We start from the raw sequence: 13,219 nt of genomic DNA on the forward strand, positions 1-13,219 counted from the left end.
AATAAATTCAATCTAGTAGACTTTGTAACAATAAATTGTAGCCCAGGCATCTAAACTTGCATTTATTTGCAATGGAGGTGCCTGAAACTCTTCCAGATATGGACCTTGATGTTACAGAAATAGTTGCAACTACTTCTGATCATCCCTTACCGGCGTTAGCAACAACAAAATTGCAAACAAAACAAAATGAGCGCAAAAGACAAAGACTGGAAAGCGTTCTGTCCCCCATAAATGTAGACATTTCTGATTTAAATAACCAGTTATTGAAACATAACATGCAAGACGACAATAGATTTGGAATTCTAGGAGCCCTTGCAGACATCAACATTGAATTGCCAAATCAAAATGATACTAATCAAAAACCCCAAAATCACAGCGTTGTTGAGCCAAAGACCAAGAAAACCTGGTGTCCTCCAATTTTTGTATTTAACGTGGATATAAATGCCCTAGTGGAGACCTTACGTAAATCCGTCCCAGAATCTTCGTTTAAAATAAAAAACGTTAACAGGGCAAAAAGCAAAATCTACTTTGCAGACCCAAAAGTACATGCCTCAATGATGGCTATACTCAAGGCCAAAAACGTACACTCCTACTCATTTACACCAAAGGAGCTTAAACAAGTCCCACTAATAATAAGAGACCTGTATCCAAACACAGATCCAGGAAATATCAAAGAGGAACTCGATATACTTGTTCCAAATACAGTGGCAAACGTAACGAAATTTAAAACGCCGAGGTCAATAAAAATGAACACCGACACGGGTCTTTTCCTAGTAACATTGTTGCCAGGCAAAACTTTCGGAGAAGTCTCCCATATACGTGGTCTACAAAACCAATCCATCTCCTGGGAAAAACCCAAAAAGAAAGAAGGCGATCCACAATGTCGTAGATGTCAAGGTTACGGCCACATATCCAGGAACTGCAACACACCATATAAATGCGTAAAGTGCCGCGAGGTTCACCTCCCAGGAGAATGTCAGCGTAAGAAATCTGACACCTCAGAACCCTTTTGCGTAAATTGCAACAAATCAGGGCATCCCGCAAACTATAGAGGCTGTCCGGCATACAAACAATACATAGCTGCCAAAAAGAAAAGAACTACTAAAGATATAGAAATTAAGAACATTGCGCAAAACAACGTCAAAAAAGTCATAAATTCGTCCGATACTTACCATGGAAATTCTTTTGCAAGTCTTTTTAAACCGAACTCGGCATCTACGAACGGAAACATTCCAAAACCATCACTGATACAAGATTTTTTAAAACTTGCAAATTTATTCCTTGATCCTGAAGAACTAACATTAGAAGAAGAAATTCAATTGTTTTTAAATAACTTTAAAAACATGCCAAAAAATGAAGCCAAGAAGGAATTTTTGAGGCTTCTTACAAAAGTTAGGACTAATTATGGACCATAGGCTCATAAAATTCCTAACATTCAATGTTCGCTCACTTGTTGAAGCGAGTCGTCAAATTGAGCTGAAAAATATTCTCCACAGCGAAAAAATTGACTTTGCTCTTGTTCAAGAATGTCACCTTCGAAGGAACCGTTACGTCAAATTAGACGGATACAAATTTATTTACGACAACTCACCTATTGGAACAGCAGTAATAGTGAAAAATGACATAACTTTCACTCGAATCCAAAAAAACGATATTGGCATTAATACTTCTTTCATACAAGTAGAAATTTCTTCAAACAACGGACCTAAAATGTTCTTGATTGGCACGGTATATATACCTTGCAGTTATCCTGTCAACAGTCTCGAAGCAGATCTAAATAAACTTTTGGAATTCTGTACTTCTTTTGATGGATTTATCATCGGTGGTGACCTTAACTCCAAAAATCCTGTATGGGGTGATTTAAACGAAAATTCAAATGGTAAAGTTTTGTTTTCATGGCTAAGCAACAACTCCTTAGATGTCACGCGGCTTTGTGACACCTCGCCGTCATACCCAAATGGACCGTCTTACTTGGACCATTTCTTAATCAGCCCACATCTAATAAACCATGGAATTCAAAACTACCACATATCTTCGCTTCCGACCTTTTCGGATCATTTTCCAATAAAACTTTCTTTGAAACTCGATGGTTCCAATCTAGTTCTGAAGCAACCAAAATTCTTCACATCTTACAAAAATACAAACTGGCATGATTTCCGTAGAAATTTGGAGACAATAACTCAACAAATTATGCCACCGACAAATAAAAATCTCGAAAACAATGAGATTGAAATGATCATCGAGAACTTCAACAATGAATTTAACAGCATTCACAGCTCTCATTCAGAAAAGATATTTATAAAAGACGGAAAATTCCCTCTTTCCGATAGAACTAAAAACTTTCTTAAAGTCAAACACCAATGGCAGAAAGAACTGAAAAAAATTTTCCACCGTACAGGAAACAGAATCAACCGTGAGTACATAATTCTCTCAAAACAAGTTCAATTACTTAAAAACATAATAAAGGAGCTCATAAAAATAGAATCTGCCAACATGTTTAGCAACAAGCTGGAAAAAATAAAACCCGGACCATCAGCTTTCAAAAAAATTTCCCAATTTACAAAAAAAACAAATTCATCTTTTTGTCAAAAACTTCAACACGGCGACAGTATTATTACAAACAACACTGAAATTGCAAATAAGTTTCAATTATTTTATTCATCAATTTTCATAGAGAAATTGCCTCCACATCCAGTTCACGATCTGAATTCCAGGGTTTCATCGTGTATTGACGCCACAACACCTTACATTTACACTTTCAATGACGAATTCAATGTCCTGGACAATCCCGACTCCCATCATTTTACTACTCCTGAAAAAGTAAAGAGTGTTATTGCTACTACCAATTCAAAAAGATCTTGTGGATCCGATGGCATATCAAACTTTATACTTAAAAAATTTCCGGACTCAACAATAAGATTTTTCACTTGTCTGTTCAACAATTGCATCAACAATGGGTATTTTCCAATACAATGGAAACGCGCCCAAATCATTCCAATTAAAAAAAAGCCGAATGCTGTGTTTGTTGATGACTTTCGGCCAATTTCGTTGTTGTCCAACATTGGGAAAATCTTCGAGTTAATCCTGAAAGAAAAAATTTTGAATGAACTCACAATAGATCCGACCTCTGTCTACCAATTTGGATTTAAACCCGGACATTCTACCCAACATGCTCTTCTCAAGTTCCATAACGATATAACTTCTAATTTGCGGAACAAAATGTGTACCGTGGCAATATCGTTAGACATTCAAAGAGCATTTGACTCAATATGTCACGTCGGAATTATTTACAAGTTAATAGAAATTGGCATTGACCCATATTTAATAAAAATGATGAAAAGTTTCTTCACATCAAGAACGTTTTCCGTCCATATAAATGACGCATCATCACCTCCAGGAGAAGTAAATAGCGGAGTTCCACAAGGCAGTATTTTGGCACCATTTCTCTTCAATCTATTCCTTCACGACTTCCCTCACATTAGTCAAAACTCAAAAGCAATTTTATACGCCGATGATTGCCTCATTTATGCGCATCACACATCACCATCAATTGCATTAAATAACGCAAAAAATCACCTTCAGAACATCAACAGCTACTACAAAAAGTGGGGTATACAAATAAACGCCGCGAAGTCTGTTGCAATCTGCATACGTAACGCCTCCGGAAAATGTCCATGGTACGTTGTCCCAGAGAGCAAATCACTACAACTGTCCTTGGATGGCGTAAACATACCATTCAGAACCTCTTTCAAATATCTCGGCATCCAATTCAACAACTTAATGAAATTTAATTTCCATGCCCGCTCAATCATGAAAAAAGGAAAAGGTGTTTTAGCAAGATTTGCATATGTGTTAAACAATAAACACCTACCTCAAAAAACAAAACTCCTCCTCTACAAGGTAGCAATCCGTCCGATTTTGCTCTATGGATTTCCGATCTGGTTCTCTATTTCCCCAACAGTGGCCAAAGAATTAGAAGTCCTGGAAAGAAAAATTATAAGGAAATGTATCAACAAAAACTTCATCAATGAACATAAACGATACTCAAACACCCACATTTATACTGCGTCAAATGTTGTTCCTCTTTGTGAATATGCCCAACGCCAACAATTAACATTCGTCGAAAAACTTGCCACGCATGAAAACTATCTGATGAATGAAATTTATGAAATTGAAAAAGAAATTTCCTGGTCACAATCCTCCTACCTATCATCTGTAGGAATTTTGAACGAAACGCCTGAAAGCCTTCTTGACCACAACTTGCCACAATTCTACCAAAAAATCGCGTCTGGCTGTCACAGAGGATAGATAAATAAGTTTATTCTTATTTACATTGTATACTATATAGCAACTTAATATACCACATAAGGTTCCATATAATTGTTTTTACATATAAGCTCACTGAGCACTCGATTATTATTATATGATACATTTATCTGTGATAATGTTATTTTACTACACATAAAAAAAAGCTCTTTGAGCACTCGATTAACTGTGATAAACTATACATTAAGCATACAATTATATTTAAAAACTATCACTTTTATACCCTCTGTTCGACACTGTTTTAACAGACCACTTTGTTATTTAGTTTTTTAGTTTGTTTTGATTCCTTATTTATTATTACTGCAGACGTCAAAGCGCTGCTCGTATCAGCGGAGGCCGGGAGCAAGCCTCATTTTCTCTTTTCACCTTGCACGAAAAATAATACATTCTCATATTACGCTAAGTAGCATATCTTTACGACTTCACTGTATAATAGAACAAGACGACTATAGTTCTAAGTTAAACATGTTAACCATTCGATTTGTACGTACATTTACCAAAGAAAAAGAAGAAGACTCTAATAAAGTTTACTTTACTTTACTTTTACTTGATACTAAATGGTTTTTAATCTTTATTAATATTTTAATTCCTTTATATTTAATCTTGATTGACCATACATATCCATAATTACTAGTATTCCTAGAGAAAATTTAAAAAACTGCAGTATTAAGTAAGGAGTGATATCATTTTAGTTTGCATATCATGGGTATGCATGCCAAGAAGAAGCATTTGTTTTTGTTTAGAAATATAAACATCTCTCCTGTAGTATTGTATTTTTGTTTGCACGTGCTGCTGCATTATTTAATTTAATGTTTTATTAAACAAAATCCCTATATAAAAACAAATCCTGGCCAAATGTTTGCTTTAGCCGAGCTTAAGGACACTATACGCATTGCACCCGAACAATTTAACCTGAAATTGGTGGAAGCCATACGCGATGAAATCAATCGAAAGTTAGCCAATAAGGTGAGTTAAATAAAAATACATAATTTTATAATTATTAATCAAATTGTATTTATTAAAGGTTCTGTTAAATGTTGGCTTGTGCATAGCCCTGAAAGACATTGTCTCCCTTAAGGACTCGATTATATTACCGGGCGATGGCGCCTCGCACACAGAGGTCATATTTCGTTATATTGTATTCCGGCCCGCCATTAGCAACATATTGACCGGTAAAATTCGTAATTGCAGTCATGAAGGTGTCCATGTTACCTTGGGTTTCTTCGATGATATTCTGATACCTCCGACGGCATTGCAGCATCCTTCGCGTTTCGATGAAACCGAACAGGCGTGGGTATGGGAATATCCTTTAGAAGATGGTGGTAAACATGACCTTTTTATGGATGTTGGGGAACCCATTAAGTTTCGAGTGTCACGGGAAATATTTGAAGAAAGTTCACCGATTGGACCGCCCACAAGTGAAAGTATGAAACCGGGAACCTCGGCGGCAACCACATCAACTGCTGGTCAGGCTGGTGAATCGAAGACGCCCTATAGAATAATTGTAAGTAATTTTATGGTAACAATTTGTTACTAGAGATATTGAAAGGTTGGGAAAAATATTTTTGTCCTCATTCAGCTCTTTATTTACCCGTAAATTGTTTATTGGGAAATGGCTTCACGAATATCTGTTTTTTGTTAAATTTTTGGTTAAATCTCTATTTCTTTTTGTGTTGCAGGCTGCCATTAATGAATCCGGCTTGGGTGTTCTATCATGGTGGGACCAACAGCAACAGGAGGATGATGAGGCCGGTGATGAAGAGGGCGAGGAAGATAATAATGATTATGAAAATGACGAAAATGGTGAAGGTGCCTATGAGGAGTAGTTTGTAAATAAAAGTTATAAAAAAACATAAAAAATATATATGTTTTTGTGGTATTAAATGGGAATAATGATCGTAGTTAAAATGCGATATTGTTGAAGATTATCAGTGTTCTGGAGGAATTTGTAAAGTAAACAAAAACTTCAGTTTAAAGTAGCCCACATAACCATATTATTAAATAAATAAATCCTAACAATGTCCTCATCCTAGTAAACAAACTTGTTAAAAGCATTTTATCAAGCTTTTTTATTTCCGCCTCAAAGTATGCTTTAAAAACTTTTAAAACAACACAATATACACACGCGCAATTTCCCTCCCAATTACAAATGTCGATAAACGATCTTTGTATCCCTAAGTACTTAACTAACCAAAATAGACCTAAGTATCCCTAGCTTTTGCCATTATAAAAGCTAGACAGCTGTCACTTTTTGCATTTATTCATATTTACAGCCGGCTGAGACAGATCGCGTCGGGAATTTTAATTATTATAATTGTAAATTATTCTAAAAAAAGTGTAAATCAAACAAAATGGTGAACGTACCCAACGTTGTGTTGAACAGTGGCCACAATATGCCCATTTTGGGCCTTGGAACCTGGGGAGTAAGTGGAAATGAATTTCGTTTTGTTGGTGCAATTTTTTTAATGCCCTTGTTTTTGTTGTAATAAGAACAAACTATTAGTTGCAAAAAATGTGAAAAAAAAATTAGCAATGCTAGATAAAAGAAGGAAATAGAATGTGTTGTGAAATTTAATGGAATTTTCCTCACTTAAAGGCTGGCTTATCGTTCATTGGGTCTATGAATCCAAACCATGTGGGAGTGTTTTTTTAAGTACTTGAGACTTGCACAATATTACAACTACAGCTGCCAATCAATTATACATTATTACATTTACAACAACAACAACAAAAGTAATACATTTAATTCATTAGTTATTCTAAGAGTACTGCATTTAATAGCATCCAAATGCCCCAAGGTCATCTTTATCGACAGGGTGTATTGCAAATGATGTGGCGAAAATGTGATTGAAGGGGTGTTGCGTGTTGTTGTTGTTGCTGTTGGCGTTGTGCTATCTTTTATGAGTTTGATAAGTGAAACTATTTATATATATGTTTATACATACATATATTTTCATGAAAACCGGTCTAGGTCGGGAATGTTCGCTTTGCCGCGCCATATGTTGGCGCACTTATGAAATCTTATCAGAAAGCCATATCAGTTGGAGTTTTCTTAAGCACTATTTATTGCATTTGTAAGTGCAATGGCTTATCAGATAGTTGGAATTTTCAATGGAGCAGATTGGCGTATTAAGCGTGGGGAAGTGGGATCTGCTTACTTTATATATATATTTTCAACAAATAGATTTTTGTTAAAGAACACATTTTTTAAATTAATTTCTAAATATTGAATTTTTCCCATGTGCTATAATTATGTAAAAGTTATTTTCTATAGATACGTCATATTCCAGAGGTTTCTCTGCATAAAGTAATTTATTGAAGTTCTTACCAGAGATCAAAGTAGATCGAATAATTATCATCCAGAATTATTTTATAGTTACAGCAAAAGATTTTTGTAATTAGGGACTCGAGGGGTTTTAAGGCAACGGCAGAAGTCATAGGGAACATCTGTGAATTGAAGATTTGGTAGAGAACTTCTATAGTCAGAAGGTTGCTTAGTAAATATTCCGTTCATAGAAAACTTATATAGAATACTAGAAGTCATCTATGTATGAAATCCATTTTGAAGGAAGAAGATTATACTCCAGAAGGAAGGCCATCCTGAGACTTTTTACAGATAGAGGGATTTGAACCTACCTTTTTTCTCTTAAAAAATAGACAAAATACGTTTTCTGCTAATTTATATTTTTTGTAGGTTTCCTATCAATAGAACGGTTTTCTTTCATTGTGGGAAAATATATTCCACGATATTTAGTATTTGTTTATTTTCCATTGTGAAATAGCCATAACATAGGAGTAGTAATATTCCACATTAACGTCACAGTTGTAGAAAAACAATTCCCTTCTTTTGCCTATTGAAAATTTGCTGATAAGCTACAATAAAAAGCCACTAACAACATCAAAGATTAAATTAAAAATTAGTTCGAACAACAACAAAATCATCATGTAAATCAGCAATCATGGCATACGCCAAAATTTATGGGCCTAATGAGCAAATTGTTATTATGTCTGGGAAAAGAAATTTAAATTTTAAATGACCAAGGGGTCAGACAACATAATTAATGTTTAAACATTTTTTTTTTGTGAGATTCTTGTCCGAAAATTTACATATTTCGTTATCAGTGTGTACCCAATATTTATGATAACGTCCAAACTTCTAATAATAGTTGAAATTTATGATTATTTAATGAAGTGTCAGCAATGAAGCATGCCATCGGAGCATGGTCGTCTGCAGAATGCAGACATCATACTCATTGATACCAATCGCAATTGAGATAATATTTGGGGTTTGAGTATCCATGTTATCACAAAGAGTTTTGAATTGCTTAGGAACATGAACGCAGTTGCCAGGTCATCTCTGGAGATTTATATAATCTTGACCTTGTGTGGCACAATATGTTTGAATAGTCTTCATCATTAGAGAGCTATCAAAATTTTGATTGAATATTTTTTAAAGTTATGGAAGGAGACTTTTTAAGAAATACAAATAATTTTCCGGAAATATAAATAATTTTTTGCTAAATATTTTAATTTTTTCTGTGATGATGTTTTATACCTGTTGCCTTTCCAAAAAATGTGATTTTTTTTTAAATTCAAAAGCCACCTGAATATACAGCGTGAGATAGAAAAAAAAAACTGCAACAAAGTCAAAGGCCATAATTTTTACATTTTTTTAATTTTATTGAATGAAAGCAAAAAATGTCGGAAATAGCATCAAATTTTAGAATAACTTTAGATTTGTTCGAATTGGTCAACTTTAGCACGAAATATGACCTTCAAACGACCAATGAAAGCCTCACACGCTGCCCGAATGTGCGATATTTAGGTACATTCCCGGCGAAGCGCTTGCTTGTGGCTTGAGGACACTTTGGTATTTTTTAGTGCAAACTTTGCTTTCCAAAATACTACGGACTTCTTCTGAAAGAAAGAGGCCTTTTCTATGAAAGAGTTCTCTTCAAGACTTGGAACGAAAAATCAGTTTAAAGAAGGCCTTTGAAAAGACTTCAGTTCCAAGAGTTCCTTAGGAGGCCTCTTGAACAGAAAATAGCTCAAAGGCACTTCACATTCGATGTGGCTTCTTAGATGGGTGGTTTTCTGGATGACTTCTATAGAAAAGTGTCTTTCTTTGGACCATCTCCATTTAGAGATGCAGGACCATAGAGAGAAATTCTTACATGTTAGCTTTCCTTAGAGCATTTTTAGACAAAGACCTTCTATGGAGATTTTGTTGGAAATGAAGCGAGAGGAACCTCATTTTGTAACCATTCTTGGGTGTCGCGTGCTGAGTGCGATGGTGCTGAGTCCTGTTGGAATGTCCAAGGTCTACGGCCAAAATGTTGGCGTGCCCAAGGCTTTAATACATCCTCCAGAATATTTTTGCGATAATATATAATTAAATATATAATTAAAATATATAATTAAAAACTTCCAAATCTGATCTTCAAAGCCAATATTAATTTCAATTCATCTGATAATTGTTCCACAGATTTATAGAAATTCCCCGGGAATAGATGGTCCTTCAAATTTTCCCTCCCTATTTTTCCCCCTCCAAAAGGTCACCTTAGTCAACATTAAAAGAAGTTGCTAATAAATTTGTCAATTAACACTTCAAACAATTTCCATTGATATAATAATTAAGATTGCAATAATAGTAATAACATATCGCAAACTTGTTAGAATTAACAGGAATCTATGAAAATTCTTCGACTCAAACTAATTGCCAACTTTTTTTGTTTTATCTCTCATTACAGAGTCCCAAAGGTGAAGTGGCCCAGGCTGTTAAAGATGCCATTGATATTGGTTATCGTCACATTGACTGTGCCCATGTCTATCAGAATGAACATGAAGTGGGTGAGGGTATTGAGGCTAAAATCAATGAGGGTGTTGTAAAGCGGTAAGTAACAAATACCAACAACAACAAATTTAATAATTAATTTTCTTTGTTTTTTTTTTCCAGCGAGGATCTCTTCATTACCAGCAAATTGTGGAACACCTTCCACCGTCCCGATTTGGTACGCGGTGCCTGCGAGACCACATTGAAGAACTTGAAATTGTCCTACATTGATATGTATTTGATCCATTGGCCCCTGGGCTACAAGGAGGGCGATGAGTTGTTCCCCGTTGATGCTGAAGGCAAGACTGCCTTCTCCGATGCCGATTATGTTGACACCTGGAAGGAAATGGAAAAATTGGTACAAGATGGTTTGGTCAAGTCCATTGGTGTCTCCAATTTCAATAAGAATCAAATTGAACGTATTTTGGCTGTGGCCACCATTCCACCAGCCACCAATCAGGTGGAATGCCATCCTTACTTGATTCAAAAAAAACTAATGGAATATTGTAAATCCAAGAATATTGCCATTACTGCCTACAGTCCTTTGGGTTCACCCAATCGTCCATGGGCCAAGCCTGGCGATCCCATTCTAATGGAAGATCCTAAGGTTAGTAGAATAAAAAAATGAATAAAATTTAAAAATACATACCTTTATCCATTACAGATTGTTGCAATTGCCACCAAATACTCCAAGACACCTGCCCAAATCTTAATCCGCTATCAAATCCAACGTGGCAACATTGTCATTCCCAAGTCCGTTACCAAGAGCCGTATTGCCTCGAACTTTGATGTCTTTGGTTTTGAGTTGAGTGCCGAGGATATGGCCAACATTGATAGCTTCGATTGCAATGGCCGTTTGGTGCCCTTGTTGACGTGAGTATTTTGATTTTAAAATTATAAAAATTGAAAATTGTCATGAAAAAACAAAACTTTGCTGTGAAAAAGATCTGCCAATAGAACTTGAGTCGAACCTGGAGAGTTTCTAGTGTATAATTCGCATATGCTAATTTGCAATAAGTTCGAAATATATACTACTTTCCAGAGAACGGCCCTTGTAAGCCATCATCCACACCAAATATGCCTGATGAGCCGCTTAATCAACGGCGAAACGCGTCGCATAGTGGTGAGTGTGATAGTGTCTATCTGGCTTTCCTTTTCACTGCAAATTTCAGATCATTAAGCTCGTCTCGAAAGAGAAAACAAACGCATAAATCATAAAACATATGATCTTCGCCTTAACAAGGCAAAACTCTTAAATTAATATTATTTGATTAATTTTTTATAAAAACAGCGATGCAGGAACCCACCCTCATTATCCCTTCCATGATGAGTTCTAAGCAACTCAGATTTTATACAAATTTTAAAAATTGTATTTTTGGGTAAACAAAGTCAAAATTTTTTTGTTCTTTCGTTTGCTTGCTGCCTTTTCTGATTGAAATACAAAAAATAGAATTAATACCTCAAAATTACAACAAAACTGCTTAACCGCTTACAAAGCTTTGACTCTATAACACATACATTGGTGTTGGTATTAATCTTTTTTATGTATTATTAGTTCAGTATTAATGTTTGTTTGGTAACACCTTAGATTTGTTAAATAGATATTTCTAAATCAAATTTTATTTACAATACAATGTTTCCCATACCTTATTGGAAATTGAAAAGTTTTAATTCTTAACCCCACGTGCCCTCCAACATTGAAACTTTGCGATTTCGTCACTTATAGTTTATTGTTATTCCCTCCCTATACAATGTTTTCCATACTTGATTAGGCAATTGATTAAGAATCAACATACCTTCAAATATCAAAACTTTTTTTAAGTTTATCTTTTGTTTATTAATTACAACTTGGTTTTGTTGACATTTAAATGTTTACATATTAAACCCAGTACACATTTCACTGCCTGGCAACATCCTAATTTACAAAAACAGATGATCTATTTTAGGTCATTAGTTAATATTAAATGTCCAACTCACTTCCACCTTCTTAAATCCCCAATAGTTTTGCAAACTTGTTTTCGTTAATTATTTTTTTATCCAACTCACTCACACCTTCTTAAATTCCCTAATAGTTTTCTACCTTTTTTGTTATTTATTTCTTTCTTAGATTGCTTTCTTTGGTTAAAGATTAATGTTTGATAATTGCTATTAAATTTTAATAATTTTTAACATTTTTTAAACTAATTTTTAGTAGTTAATTTGTTTTTGTTGTTTTTTTATATTTCAATTTTCTAATTTGTTTTCATTATCTTTTTTCTCTCCCCTCTCTAGTGGGTCTGGCCATCCCCATCATCCTTTTGAAAATGATGAATACTAACAACATGTGGATTCAAAACATCACTAACAATAAGTTTTTTTTTTTTGCTGGCAAAGCCTTTAAATGTAATTTGTTAGGTATTACATAGATATTTGTAGACTTGTAACACCATTGTGACCTTTATATGCTGTAGAATAAAATGAAAAACACATGCTTGAATAAAAAATAAAAACAAATATAAAAGAGTGTTTTGGATAAGCAAACAGAAAGATCATCAGGCAGGATTAGTGCAAATTTTTCGAGGGACCTTCCAAAATATCCATACAGCATGAGACCTAAGAATTTTTGTAGAATCATTTTCTAAGAGACCTTCTAAAAAATCTGAATAAATAAAGAGAAAGAAATTAAAGTGAATCGTCAAATGTGGATATTTCAAAGGATATTTTTCCAAATTACCATCCAACAAACTCCTGACTAACAGATGGAAAAAATCAAAACATTAATCGAAAAATTTTTGAATGCTGTAATTTTGTAAAAAATGTAATAAAATTGAGAAAGCTAAATTGTCGGGGACTATTTTTTCAAAATGCGTCTCAATCTTGGTGATACTCCCTGAAACCGTATAGAAATCCTAGAATGTCAGATTGGGTCAATTTCAAAATACTGCCTTTTGGATCGGCATGGTCGATTATCTGGAGACCTTTATTATATTGCAAGGAGGAGGTAGTTTTAAATTTATATTCGAATGTATTTCGATTGCGTTATTGGGATTTTTTTAAATCAGATATACTTGCTTAGTCTGA

The 13,219-nt window shown here is 34.5% G+C and overlaps 2 protein-coding genes across 3 annotated transcripts; both read left to right on the forward strand.

Moving 5' to 3' along the window:
- The first annotated feature begins 5,012 nt into the window (after window positions 1-5,012).
- On the forward strand, window positions 5,013-6,239 carry LOC101892740 (DNA-directed RNA polymerase III subunit RPC8). Its single transcript, XM_005187164.4, has 3 exons — window positions 5,013-5,292; window positions 5,351-5,830; window positions 6,006-6,239. Exons 1-3 carry the CDS (start codon window positions 5,182-5,184, stop codon window positions 6,150-6,152), a joined length of 738 nt encoding a protein of 245 aa, XP_005187221.1. The 5' UTR covers window positions 5,013-5,181; the 3' UTR covers window positions 6,153-6,239.
- A 328-nt stretch (window positions 6,240-6,567) lies between these two features.
- Window positions 6,568-12,657, forward strand: LOC101894281 (aldo-keto reductase family 1 member B1). Of its 2 annotated transcripts, XM_020038079.2 has the most exons (6): window positions 6,568-6,749; window positions 10,077-10,219; window positions 10,283-10,766; window positions 10,824-11,032; window positions 11,451-11,538; window positions 12,431-12,657. In XM_020038079.2, exons 1-5 carry the CDS (start codon window positions 6,678-6,680, stop codon window positions 11,494-11,496), a joined length of 954 nt encoding a protein of 317 aa, XP_019893638.1. In that variant the 5' UTR covers window positions 6,568-6,677; the 3' UTR covers window positions 11,497-11,538; window positions 12,431-12,657. The 2 variants fall into 2 exon arrangements, with proteins under 2 accessions (XP_019893638.1, XP_019893637.1); XM_020038078.2 differs by lacking the exon at window positions 11,451-11,538 and having other exon boundaries at window positions 6,569-6,749.
- The last annotated feature ends 562 nt before the right edge of the window (window positions 12,658-13,219 follow it).

This window comes from Musca domestica, unplaced genomic scaffold (assembly GCF_030504385.1).
Source record: "Musca domestica strain aabys unplaced genomic scaffold, Musca_domestica.polishedcontigs.V.1.1 223, whole genome shotgun sequence".
Taxonomy (NCBI): domain Eukaryota; kingdom Metazoa; phylum Arthropoda; class Insecta; order Diptera; family Muscidae; genus Musca; species Musca domestica.

Excerpts from the sequence above, each read along its gene's own strand:
- LOC101892740 (XM_005187164.4), top strand. The coding sequence starts at position 5,182 with ATGTTTGCTTTAGCCGAGCTTAAGGACACTATACGCATTGCACCCGAA. Across the intron at positions 5,293-5,350 it reads ATCGAAAGTTAGCCAATAAG|GTTCTGTTAAATGTTGGCTT; the intron begins GTGAGTTAAATA and ends TATTTATTAAAG. Across the intron at positions 5,831-6,005 it reads AGACGCCCTATAGAATAATT|GCTGCCATTAATGAATCCGG; the intron begins GTAAGTAATTTT and ends TTTGTGTTGCAG.
- LOC101894281 (XM_020038079.2), top strand. The coding sequence starts at position 6,678 with ATGGTGAACGTACCCAACGTTGTGTTGAACAGTGGCCACAATATGCCC. Across the intron at positions 6,750-10,076 it reads TGGGCCTTGGAACCTGGGGA|AGTCCCAAAGGTGAAGTGGC; the intron begins GTAAGTGGAAAT and ends CTCTCATTACAG. Across the intron at positions 10,767-10,823 it reads TTCTAATGGAAGATCCTAAG|ATTGTTGCAATTGCCACCAA; the intron begins GTTAGTAGAATA and ends TATCCATTACAG.